Below are 13,145 nucleotides of genomic sequence, written 5' to 3' on the forward strand. Positions count from 1 at the left end.
CATTAGTTCCCAAAAAGCTATCTCTGCTATACTGTGGTGGTTTTTTAATTAAAGAAAATTACAAATAGTCCAATCATTGAAATTAATACTGTTCAATTATATGTAATTGACCAGAATGAAAATATTTTCTGTATTTTATTCTCACTTCATTATATCTACCCAGTTTGTTAGTAATTAGTAATCACTCACTAACATTCATTATCAAAACAATGAGCCAGAGATCTGAAATTTGTTTATCTACATAGTCCAAGGCACACATAACTACTAGGAAGGGGTTGGGAAGTAATTTGAGAACAGAATATTTATACATTTCTTCCCCAAAACTGAGGATTCCAACTGTCCCCCAAAATGATAGTGTTACTCTAATGTTAGCTAGAAAGCTGGTATTTGATAAGCCTGAGGGAAGAGGGGTTATCTAAGAATTTGGATATCTGAAGCGCTTTCCCTCAAACAGTAGGGCTCAAAGTATGCCTTCACATGCTTAAAATATTTCTAGGGTGGTGGATGATGCTTGAGCAACATTATTTATAATTTCTTAACATATGCAATCCTTCCTGTTATGCAGAGAAAGCAACACTTAATTAATTGCCATACTATAAAATAAAACTGTAAAAATTCACAAGTTATTATTGCTTCACAGATTTCTTTGGCACATACCTAAGATTTAAATGTAAGCCTAGAATAAAAGCTGTGAATGAGATGAACATGTAACATACAATTCCCAATCATGTATGCATAATGCTGCAAATCCACATATGCATAATTGCCTTCTAACTTTGTGCAATACAACTTTTGGGTAACACCCCTGAAGTAATAATTTCATGATCTGAACATATGGCTCACAGGTTTACTTTCATAACATGTTTTAATGATTGTCACCCCTGTGGGAATGTTCAGGGATGCAGGAGAGGATATATTGCCTGATTATATCCTTATCCAACTTCTGCTAACAAGTTCCCAAAATATCAGCAGAGTAAGACATTCCCCTTTATTTAAGTTCACAACGGTAACGTGTGCTCAGGTTCGCTAGTACCTCTATAATAATCACTCTGGTAATTTCCCCTTTGTTCCCTATTAAAATAGAAGACACAACACAGTCCTTTACAAAAGTATAAAAAGAGTTTACTCACATTCTGTTCACAATTGGATCCCAGAAGGCAGACAGCTTAATACAGTAATATACATTTAGAATCTATCTTATAAGAAGATAGTCCCTTTGTCCTCTCTTGGCTGGGAGCCAAGAGGGCATCTTAGCAGATGTTGCTTCTTTGAAGGAAGAGAAGAGAAGAGAGTTGGCTGCCCCTGCCCTGTGCTTTTATCATTACCTGCACAGGTGAGGCCACACCCACCTCTAGTCACATGCGGAGGAAGTCTGTCCCAGGAAGTTTACCTGCTGGCTGGACAAACATCCCTCCCCATGTCTAAACATGTACACTCTAGGAATGTTGTAATTGACTGCTCCTGTGTTTCACATCCCACAACCCCCATACTCCTGAATATAGAACTAGCTCCTTAACTCAAGTTATATTAGAATAGTATCTTTAGCAGTATCTTTAGTAGTATCTTTTAATAGTATCTTTAGTATGGAAGTGAGAGCTGGACCATAAAGAAGGCTGATCGCCGAAGAATTGATGCTTTTGAATTATGGTGCCGGAGGAGACTCTTGAGAGTCCCATGGACTGCAAGAAGATCAAACGTATCATCATCATCATCAAAACTTTATTAGCAAAGCCAACAGGCCACAGCTAGACAAGAATTAAAAATAAAAATAAAAATAAGAATAAAAAGAAGAAAAGAACAGGCAAAAGGGGGTCCGTCAGATGAACAAGTCTGTCGCTCAGATGGTGGCCCTCAATTTCACAGCTCTCTCGATGTACCTCGCGACCTTCTCTATTATCTGACTATCCGTATCAGATAAGAGAAAATACAGTGTAATGTCTGGTGAACGGCCGGGGTTGGAGAGAATAAGTGGAGTAATAATCTCATTCCTTAGGTCTTTGTAAATAGGGCAGGATAGAAGGACATGGGACACTGTTTCCGTGTTACCATCTCCACATGGGCAGAGTCGTTTTTCAAATGGAGTCTTTTGGTAACGACCTTCGAGTACGGCAGAAGGAAGAACATCCCATCTAGCCAATGTAAAGGCACGTCTGTATTTTGGGATGGTTAATTTAGACAAATATGAGGCTGGGGAGTCAAAATGAGAAGGGGGAAAGTAGGTATACCATGGGCACAGTTTCTTTAAGATGGTCAGGTTGTTTTGCCGTTCAATGTCTTTCAGGCGCTGGCCAATTAGACTCTTTGCTTTAATGAGGCCCATTGATAGTAGGGACTGTGAATGCAAACCGCATGTAAGGAGTTTTTGATGCACAGTTTTGAACCACTTGCTTTTGTGAGAATCTTGCATTACTAGAGGCAGTAGACCAGGTGGGTTTAGATTAAGACGAAGCCAGTAGTTGAATGTTCTTTGCCAAGTCTGAGTTTCTACAGATGGAAGGCAGGCCTCGAGTCGTAATGCTGCGTTTGGAACACAGGGGGGGACGCCGAATATCTGCCTTAGAAATTTAGACTGAACAGTTTCAAGACTGGAGCAGTGGTTCCCCGTCCAGATTTGTGCCCCATACAGTAACTGCGCCAAAGGTTTTGCTTGAAAAACTTCAAGGGCTGCTGGGATGTATCTGCCCCCCTTTGTGTAGAAGAAGCGGGACAGCATCTTAATACTTTGAGCTGCTTTTTCTTTGGCACATTTTTGATGGACATCCCAGGACCCGGTCGACTGGAACACGATACCCAGATATTTGAAGGCTTTAACCTGTTCAATTGTCTGGTTATCCATCCTCCAGCTGTACTGTCTGTGTTTCCTTGCAAAAACCATAATTTTGGTTTTCTGATAGTTTATTGCCAGTTGCTCTCTCCTACAGTATGCTGAAAATTCACCTATGAGCCTATTTAAGCCTATTCTTGTTCGAGATAGGAGTATCGCATCATCAGCATACAAAAGTACTGATATTGATTTGTCAGCCAGTTTGGGGGCGTGGAAGTCCGGAGATGACAAACAGTTAACCATATCATTGATGTAAAAGTTAAATAGAACTGGGGCCAGGATGCAACCTTGCTTGACCCCCTTGCTGACAGGAACTGGTCCTATAAGATGGCCATTTAACGAAGTTCTTACATGCAGCACCGTGTCTTTATATAGACAGCTGATCAGGAATAATAGTCTTTTGTCTATACTTGATGTGCTCAATTTATCCCAGAGTCTTGCACGTGGAATTGAATCGAAGGCAGCCTTTAGATCGATAAAGGCTGCATATAGCACCCCGCGGGATTTTTTGGCATATTTATCAATTAAATAGGCTAGGGTGAAGCAGTGGTCTATGGTGGATCTGCCTTGCCTGAAACCCGCTGAAACTTGCCTGAAACCTCACTGGAAGGACAGATTGTGAAGCTGAGGCTCCAATACTTTGGCCACCTCATGAGAAGAGAAGACTCCCTGGAAAAGACCCTGATGTTGGGAAAGGTTGAGGGCACAAGAAGAAGGGGACGACAGAGGACGAGATGGTTGGACAGTGTTCTTGAAGCTACAAACATGAGTCTGACCAAACTGCGGGAGGCAGTGGAAGACAGGAGTGCCTGGCGTGCTCTGGTCCATGGGGTCACGAAGAGTCGGACACGACTAAACGACTAAACAACAACAAAATCTTTAGCAAATCAGAATGCCTCAAAATTTTATCTTATTCAAATACCTACCCGTGCTCTTGACTGATTCAGTTCATAGTTAATTGTTTCAATTTTATTCATTAGATGATGGTTCTGAGAAGTCAAGGATGCATTTTTTTCGCGGACTATATTCAATTTATCCCTTAGTATTTCATTTTCTTCTTCCAGGCTTTTATCCAAAGACAGCGAGTAACACTAGAAGGCAGAGAACAATATTTGCAACAAATACCAACCAAAGTGATTCATTTATCTTATTTTTTTTATGATTAACATTATGAACTGACCTATAAAACTAACTCCATAAAAATATTATATACAAACTGCCAGAAAGAACAAACAAATGTTCATCAAATTCTGAATAATTACTTTGTTCCTGTGTTTCCTTGAAGAATCCCTGTTATGCCAAGGCATTCTGCTCAGAGAAGATTGAGTTGAACAATTATGTAATTCACTAGGATCAGTGAGATCTTCCATGGTTAAAATCTCAAGCGTGTCATCAGAATTATCATATGAATTGGTACTAGAGGGAAAAAAAACAAATATCAATACCTTCCCTTGATTTTTGCAGCAATTTTTCCAACAGACTATCAAAATTAGGACAATTTGCAACAAATATATTTGTAAACAAACACAGTAAGTTTTACCTTTGGACACATACATAAAGCTCTTCTCCTAAGTCTTGTAAATTTCTTTCTGTTTTCTTTAGCTGACTCCTTAATGACACAACATTTGCAAACAAGTCTTCCTCATCCGTATCGTGGTCATGAGAAGTCCATAAGTTACGTTCCATTGATATTATACATTTGTCTAATGTAAAAGATAACTACGAAAAACATATCAATAAAGCACCTTCCACTTTTTGAAGAAGAACCCCTTTAAAAAGACAGAGAAAATAGCCCTCTTTTTCAGATTTCGGCTTTACAGTATGACAGAATCGTGATATAATGCTTCCTGCAACCAGTTTGCAAATTTGGAGTTGGCCTCTTGAACATGTACTTCCCTCACACTCTCCCCTTCCAGGCATTCACAATGGCCAGATCAATTCAGGCTTCCTCCAATACTGCTTTGTCTACTGTCATTTTGGCTATTTTACTTTCACGTAATTACCACTGTCCTTTTTACATTTCATTTCAGACCTCAGACCTCTCCATTTGCACCACAGTGCGCCTATATACACCAATTTAAGATTACACTTTTGACATCTGATGAAGAGGGCAGTCCTCAAACCCTTTCCCCATGATAAAATGTGTTAGTCTTGCAGGTGCCACAAGTCAATGCTGTTTTGTCACAACAGACAAACACAGCTAACCCTCAGGGGAGAAAATCCCCCTCATAAACACTATTTGCAAACAAGCTTCAGATAAGATTATAAAGTTTGTAAAGGAACTGTGGTTTGTACCTCTGCATTCCAAGCACAAACAAAAGTAAGGTTAACTTTGGAAATTGAATTGTTCTGGGGGAAGGCAAGGGGTGAGAATTAAATTCACTTGCAAACTGTATTTTGCAGAAAGCGATAGCAGCACTCAAGTAAGGTTTTGTTTGTTTGTTTTTTGCATGGCTTAGCTGCTCCTTGCTCTTCTGAAAAGAGCATTTTAAATCCAAATTTTTGAGGGTGCATTTCCATAAACAAAGGTGTTGGGAGACCAAGAACACCAGGGTGATAACAGGCTCCCCGCTACCCTACCACCCAATGGTGACCCAATCTTTTGCCGACTGCAATGCTGCCTTTTACAGCATATAGAACAGCTCATTTCTTATACCCAGCTCTTCAGTGGTCTGCTGCGACCCTTACATTGTACTCTGGCATCTCCAAGGCAAAGCATTGCCATGTGTGATGTGCTATTCCAGTACTCCCCTTTGCCTAGCTGAAATTGACCCGTTACTAGCAGCGTTTTGGGTCCCCAGCTACTGTGGGGACTACAAATCCCATCATTACTAGCTAGCAGGGACCAGGGGTTGGGGGGTGAATGGAGCTGTAGTCCAACAGCAGCTGAGGGGAGCCAAGCTTGAGAAGCACTAAAGCTGTGCCTCTCCTTCCTGATGTTTTACTGGACTGCAACTCCCATTACCCCTGACCCAACGTTGGTCGCGCTGGCTGGAGCTCATGGGAGCTGGAGTCCAGAATCACTACCAACCAGCCTCAGGCCTCACCTACTTATTTCTAGCCATTCAGTCTTGTTCCCCGGCCCCCACCTGCTGCTGCTGCTGCTCTCCACTCTGCCAGTCCCAGAGAGCACCAACCCTGCACAGCTTCTGCCCCGGAGGCAGGCTGACCTTCTCGCCTCAGGGCCCACCCTTCTCTCTAGCAGGCGGCGGCATTTTTCCAAGGAACCGCCTCAGCCGCGCGGGTTCCAGGCCAGAGCGCCTCGCGTTGCTTAGCAACACTGCCTCCACGCCTCTCCCCCTCAAGCATATAGGCCTCGCGCCGTCCCACAAAGCGAAGGCCCGTCCCCTTGGTTTCCCCATTATAACCAGCCCTAACCGTTTAGCTACTGCACTCCGCTCCGGACTCAATCCCTTCAGCCAGAGCGGCAGCCCTTGCTTACCAGGCCCTCTCTGAGGAAACGCCTCTTTCAATCAGTGCGGCCCTGTCGCTTCGCGCGTTCCGAATCGCGGCCCTCGGGGCGACCCGTCTCTCCTGCGTTCGAACTGCGCGGGCCGTAACCTGACAGGTAGGGGGAGGAGACGGTTGCGGGCGAAGCGGCTACTTAAATCCTTCCGCGCTAAAGCTCTCGGGAGTCGAAGTCCCTCCTCCCCGCCCTCCCCGCTTCGCCCCTTCAGCTTCCTTCCCTGCCCTCAACTACATTTCCCGCAGTGCCTTGCGGCGGCCGAGAACCCTCCTATCGGCGGCGGCGGGCACGCGTTTTTTTCAAAACGGGGGGAAGTCGCTCCCTTCGCGCTTTTTCCTCCTCTAGGCGGAGCTGCGGCGCGCCGTGCATTGTGGGTACCCAGCCTCGTTCTTCGCCTCAGAAGACCTGAGTCGAGCGAGGGAGCGGGAGCGGACGGCGAGGAGGTGCCGTCTCCTCCGGAATTTCCCGCTTCCTGGGTTTCGAGGGCTCGGCGGCGATGGAGGCGGAGATGCGGCGATGTCTGCTGGCCTCCCTCCTGCCGCTGCTCTTGCTGCTGCTTCCGCCGGGCGCCTCGGCTTTCGCCACCGCCTTGGACAGCGACTTCACTTTCACCCTGCCCGCCGGCCGCAAGGAGTGCTTCTTCCAGAGCATGCAGAAGGAGGCCTCTCTGGAGATCGAGTATCAGGTGAGGGAGGGAACCGGTGCCCTTCCGAGTTTCCTCAACTGCTTGGGGTAGGAGCGCACGTGTGAACGCGGGCACCCGCGCCCAACGTGCAATCTCGTGTCCGGGCGAGGACCAGCTCGCGTGTTCGAGTCGTAGGAAAATCCATTCCCTCGGCTGCAAAGCGAGTGGAAACGCACACAAACGCCCTGCATGCCAGAAAGGAAAAATGTGTGTGCCTTTTTCTGAACCTCCCTTACTTGCTGCACAGCCACATAGAATCATAGAGTTGGAAAGGGGACCCCAAGGGTCATCAAGTCCACCCCCCCGCAAGGCGAGAATCTCATACGTGACAGATGGCGAGCCAATCTCTGCTTTAAAACCACCGAGGAAGGAGACCCGTCCACCATCACTCCTGGGAGGTATTGTTTGGGGCTCCAGTATGCAGACCTGTGTCTGTTAGCACTGTATGCAAAGAGGCTTATGTCCAGGGAAGCGTGCTTCGGATTGTAATTTGCATTTTGTTTTTCCATAGTCCGGTAGAGGTAGTAATGCTGGGTCCTGAAGAGGAAAGCCATATGTTGTGTTTTCTGTTGCCATGAAGTAAAACAGGACTTTAACTATAAAAGATGGGGTGGGATGGCATGAAAGTCACCTTTAGCCTCAAAGTACCAACCTGAATATTTGGATATACCTGCAGGATCAGAATATTAGTGTATACAGTGCTACCTTGGGTTAAGTACTTAATTCGTTCCGGAGGTCCGTTCTTAACCTGAAACTTCTTAACCTGAAGCACCACTTTAGCTAATGGGGCCTCCAGCTGCTGCCACGCCTCCAGAGCACGATTTCTGTTCTCATCCTGAAGCAAAGTTCTTAACCCAAGGTAATATTTATGGGTTAGCGGAGTCTGTAACCTGAAGCGTCTGTAACCCGAGGTACCACTGTAGTTCTGAAGGGCCAGAAAGAAAGCCGTGTGAGTATTACTTCCCTCTAGCTTCAGAATGACAGTTCTTTCTTTTTTTTTACATGGAGGAAACAGGCTAGATAAATGTCATGAAAGGCTGGGTCAAACTGGTTTGCGAGCTTGATCTGATGACCTTAGCCAGAGGACTTCTGAAATTTATTTAGAGCCACGTAAGCCAAATATGTTGAAATAGTGCTGAATGGAGGTTTGAGACAAGGTGGAAATGAGCAGTATTTCTGCTCTAGTTGCATGGAATGCAACTGGTACATGTTCCTGTAGTGGTATTTAATGGAGCATGATGTATGGATGTAGAAATTAGGGGTGTGGGGAGGGGGCATGCCTTGGAGAGAGGCCCAAGGGCCAGATAGAAAAGCATGGAGGGCTGCATTCAGAGGAGCCTGAGGTTTCCATCATCACATTGGGAAGTAAATAATAATACAGTCATACCTCGGGTTACAGCCGCTTCAGGTTGCAGACTACCGAAACCCGGAAGTACCAGAACGGGTTACTTCCAGGTTTCAGTGGTCGCGCATGCGCTAAATCACGCTTTGCGCATGACCAGAAGCGCCAAATCGCAACCTGCGCGTGCACAGACACTGGTTGCAAATGTGCATCCCGTACGGATCACGTTCGCAACCCGAGCGTCCACTGTAATAATGAGTGCATTTATTTTTACTTGCTTTTCATCCTTTTTGTCAGCATATCTTCCAAAGGCAAGTAATGTTCATAAAAAAAATGAAGAGGTCTTCAAACTGTAATCTAGAAACTGTGTTAAATGTTCCTGGAGATCACAGTTGCTACTCAAAGGTGTAAGGTCTTATGTACACTGACATTCTTTCTTAAAACATCTTGTCTATGAATGCAGCCATTTGTTCTTTAGTGGTGTGGTTGTGAGTGAGTACTGAAGTACCAAGCACTATCTGAATGCATTGAATAAAATTACAATATAGAGAAATGGGAAGCAGCTCTCAGTCAGCTCTGCTGAGAGATCACCCACCTCCTTTTGACTTATGTTCCTGAACTGTTTCCATTCCAGCTGGTTTGCTATTTTGTTCCTCCCCATCCTTTTTCCTTTTGTGTCACAGCTTTTTAAATTGTAAGCTTGAGGGCAGGGATAGTCCTGATTTTTATTGATCTCTAAGCTGCTGTGGGATACTTTTTGGCCAAAGAGCAGGGTAAAAAAATCTTTAAACAAACTACTTTTGCCAACTGTATCTATAGTTTCCTGAAAAGCTAAAATACATAGTAGTAATCTTAGAAAACATCTCAGTATTCATATAGATTCATGTGGATTTGTCTTCAAGTAAGATTTGAATATTAAACATTTATTCATTTTAGGTTTGCCTTTTTCAACAGAAATTACACTTTGCTCATATACACTGTTTGTTGACTTTACAGGTTCTCGATGGAGCAGGTTTAGATATTGATTTCCATCTATTATCACCAAAAGGTGAAGCACTGGTTTTTGAACAGAGAAAATCGGATGGAGTCCATACGTAAGTTTTTAAATGATTTCATTCAATGTTAGTTAAACCATTTTTAGTGGCATTCTAAGAGCTTAGTAATTAAGACTTCATTCCTGAAATGTACGAATGGGACTTCACCGGAGGGGATTTTTCTGTTCCCTCTTCCCTTCCTGCACTCATTAAAGTGTAATGTCTTTTGTGTTTACAGGGTGGAAACAGAGGATGGTGACTATATGTTCTGCTTTGACAACACATTCAGTACTCTGTCAGATAAGGTTATTTTCTTTGAACTGATATTGGATAACATGGGAGATGAAGAGGAAGATTGGAAGAAGTATATCACTGGCACAGATCTTCTGGATATGAAGCTAGAAGATATTCTGGTATGTATCTACAATCCTTTTTTAAAAAGCTATGGAGTGAATGGCTCTGTACGCTTGGAATTTACTTGCTCCTCTGCTACTACTATCTGGTAATGATCACCCTATTGAAAGCTGCACAACTATCTCTAGTGGCCTTAATTATGATAAGTGTATTATTGATTAAATATATAGCCTAAATTCTGTAGCGTGTGAAAAGAAAGGGAAGTGTACATATCTCAGCTTTGGAAGTAACAGATGCAAGTTCTCATTTTGAGGCTTTGGAACTAAGCACGGTGGCAAGGAGTTGGGGCTCACAAGGTCATTGCTATATTTTGTAGATGAGTCTGCTGTGTTGAATTGTGTGCTTCTCTTTTATTTTTCTAAAACTAGTGTTTTGATCTTTATCAGGAATCGGTCAACAGTGTGAAGTCCAGGCTAAGCAAAAGTATCCATATTCAGACCCTGCTCAAAGCATTTGAAGCTCGTGATAGAAACATACAAGAAAGCAACTTTGACAGGGTAAACTTCTGGTCCATGGTCAACCTTGCAATAATGGTGGTGGTGTCAGCTGTTCAAGTTTACATGCTGAAGAGTCTTTTTGAAGATAAAAGGAAAACTAGAACGTAACACCAGTGTCTTAAACAGCATTAAACAGAGGGAAATGCAATACACTGCTAAAGAAAAAGGAGATTGATGTTTCTTCCCAGCTTGTTTTGAATGAACAGTTTTTAACATTCGTATGTGACTTTTTAATATGAGCAGAATGCTTTTCTTTGCTCCAATAAATTGCAATAACTTGGTTTATTAAGATGGTGGATAACTTAAAACTTGCCTGAATCTCCTCAGCCATCTATACTGCACAATTTTTTTTGCAACAAATTCAGATTTTATATTTACCAATATTTGATACTATGTCTTAATGACTGCTAGCCTAAAGGTAATATTTTAAAAAGAAAAAAGATTCATGAAGTTATGAATTGAATTGTGTATTTAGTATTTGAGTCCTGCCTTGGATATGTCAGTTAAATGGAATATTTGCTACAGCAAACTATGCTGTTATTTAGACAATATTTTTAAATGGGTGTAAGTGAAGACTCTTGTGCCTTATTTGTACTAATTAACAAACTTATTCAACAAAAATTAACTGGCATCTAAAATGTATATTGCTTCCAAATTCTTTAATTTTCCTCACTTTGTGAATTAATTTTAAGTTCAGATCAGGGTTTGTTAGTTTGTTGTAGCTAGCCTTCATAATTCAAAACTGCAAAAACACAAACTCAAGAGTGCTGAAAGGCACCAGCTTTCCCCTCTGGATTATTTATGTAACACGAACCCTGCAAGTGCCTAGGCATATTAGCAACCAGTTTTGAGGCCATGTAGCCACTTACATGCATACATGTTTGTAAAAGGACTCATTATGTCCAATTTGGGGGACTTTGTGAATCGCTTTTATTCTACCACACAAATTAATAACATTTGATTTTTTTATACACAGGCACATCTAATGTGTTTCAAACCAGGTTTACTATAATAGCACATTCCCCTCATACACCAGAGGGGTGGTCAACCTGTTGCTTTGCCAATGTCTCACTCCCATTAGCTACAGCCGGTATACTCCATTGTTAGAGATAACAGGAGTTGTCATACAGCAACATTTAGAAGGCTAGAATTCATAGCTGTCAACATTTCCCTTTTTTAAAAAGGGAAATTCCCTTATTCCGAATAGGATTCCTCGGAGGAAAAGGGAAAAGTTGACAGCTATGCCCTAGATACTGTAGTTCTGAATATGTGAGAGAGGATGTAGATAGAATGCTCCAGTTTTCATGGTTACTGGGTAGGGTAGCTGAAATTGACTTACAGCTAAAAGCCCAGTTTCCCTTATTGTGATTTTTAAAAAACAGCAAGTTTTCACTTTTAAATTTTAGCATGAAAATTTAAATATGCAACTTAAAAATAGCTGGAAAACTTGCACTGTGATTTATGAATACATACTCAGAAGCAAATCCTATTATGCAGTGGAACTTGGTTCCTAGTTAATGGGCTAAGGGTTACAGTGTGAGTTTCCAAACTTTGATTAAAGCAGTTAACAGTTGCTCATCAAAATGCCATGCATGTTTGCATGCTGAGATGGCTCCAATCCAGCAAACCTGGATGTCCCAAACTGATTTCTGAACATGCATATGTGTATATATTCCATGCTTAGCATGGTTAACATGTTTTGGATTTGTTTGTTTGTTTTGCTTGAAACTACACAAATAACATGTCAGCTGCTGAAGTTGATATGCAGATATTAATTCAATTCCCATTATGCTAAGCAGCTTATGTGGGGGTAAGTGTAGAAATGCACCTCAAACATAGCTCACGGTTTTGAACCACCAGGTAATAATTTTTGTGAACTTGAACCTATTTTTCAACAGTATTAGATGTCACATACGGTACTTTTGCCATAAAGTTAATACTGGTGTGGCTAATGATACATAAATTGTTACCAGTTTATAAATGTAAAAATTATTATGTGAACATATAAGCATATTAAGTTACAGGTAGCAGACCAAGTAGTTATTTACAGCTGCTACAGTGGCAGCATCTATGCTTATCCTCTTCTGCCCATATTCATATTTTTTACATACCAATGGGTCAAATAATTGGGCTGATTTAAATGAGACTTAGTACTAGTGACCCATAGCTATACATTTTGAGGCTGCAGCAGTGGGATCTCTAGCTGGCTGTAGTTATCTACTAAATATCAGCAGAAACGAAGTCTTAAAGCCAATTATATGAGAATTATTCCCAATTTGAGGCAACATAGTATTAAATATGTCATGCAAATGTGGATGCCAAGGTTTCAAAATATACGATCTTTTAGCACTGTAATGTTAAAAAGTATCTTTACCAAAAAGCTGTGACTAAGCCTTCTACCTCTCGGTTTATGCTAATGCCAATTGATCTGTCCTTTACAGTTCTGGTTTCCAACAAAACTTAACATGTGTATAAAATAGGGTGATAGCCAACTACATCGTACCCATTCTCAGTCATCCTCAGCAGACCTATTAAAATCAGTGAACTTAATTTATTTGGATACCATCCACATTGCTGGGGACTTAACAAATTGCCTACTATGGCACTCATGGTTGTGCTGTACATTTTCATAATGCTACAGAATAGTGTGTGCAATTCCACAGGTAAGAATGAACAGAGCAGTAAAAATGAACACGACGGTAAATGGATAAATTTCTGGCTGTGAAATGGATTTAATAAAGGAATTCTAAACTTAATGTGTCTTCAGTGTTTATTATTTGATTTCTTACCCATTTCACCTAAAGTCCCAGGGCAGGTCATAGTTGAAATTGCCTGGCAGGCCAAATTGGGGACACAATATTGGCTCTCGGGCCATAGATTCCA

At 42.0% G+C, this 13,145-nt stretch overlaps 2 protein-coding genes across 2 annotated transcripts in view; one reads left to right on the forward strand and one right to left on the reverse strand.

Moving 5' to 3' along the window:
* CCDC18 (coiled-coil domain containing 18) overlaps positions 1–6,567 on the reverse strand; it is a 29,903-nt gene extending 23,336 nt beyond the window's left edge. Inside the window, exons 1-4 of the mRNA XM_079981069.1 lie at positions 6,267–6,567; positions 4,365–4,543; positions 4,087–4,240; positions 3,751–3,915 (exon numbers count right to left, since the gene is read on the reverse strand). Coding sequence (XP_079837195.1) covers positions 3,751–3,915; positions 4,087–4,240; positions 4,365–4,510 — 465 coding nt within the window. The 5' untranslated portion in view covers positions 4,511–4,543; positions 6,267–6,567. The remainder of the gene's footprint in view (positions 1–3,750; positions 3,916–4,086; positions 4,241–4,364; positions 4,544–6,266) is intronic.
* A 102-nt stretch (positions 6,568–6,669) lies between these two features.
* Positions 6,670–13,018, forward strand: TMED5 (transmembrane p24 trafficking protein 5). Its single transcript, XM_079981757.1, has 4 exons — positions 6,670–6,975; positions 9,314–9,411; positions 9,590–9,764; positions 10,152–13,018. Exons 1-4 carry the CDS (start codon positions 6,787–6,789, stop codon positions 10,368–10,370), a joined length of 681 nt encoding a protein of 226 aa, XP_079837883.1. The 5' UTR covers positions 6,670–6,786; the 3' UTR covers positions 10,371–13,018.
* The last annotated feature ends 127 nt before the right edge of the window (positions 13,019–13,145 follow it).

The sequence above is a fragment of the Podarcis cretensis genome (genome assembly GCF_951804945.1).
Source record: "Podarcis cretensis genome assembly, chromosome: 6".
NCBI lineage: Eukaryota > Metazoa > Chordata > Lepidosauria > Squamata > Lacertidae > Podarcis > Podarcis cretensis.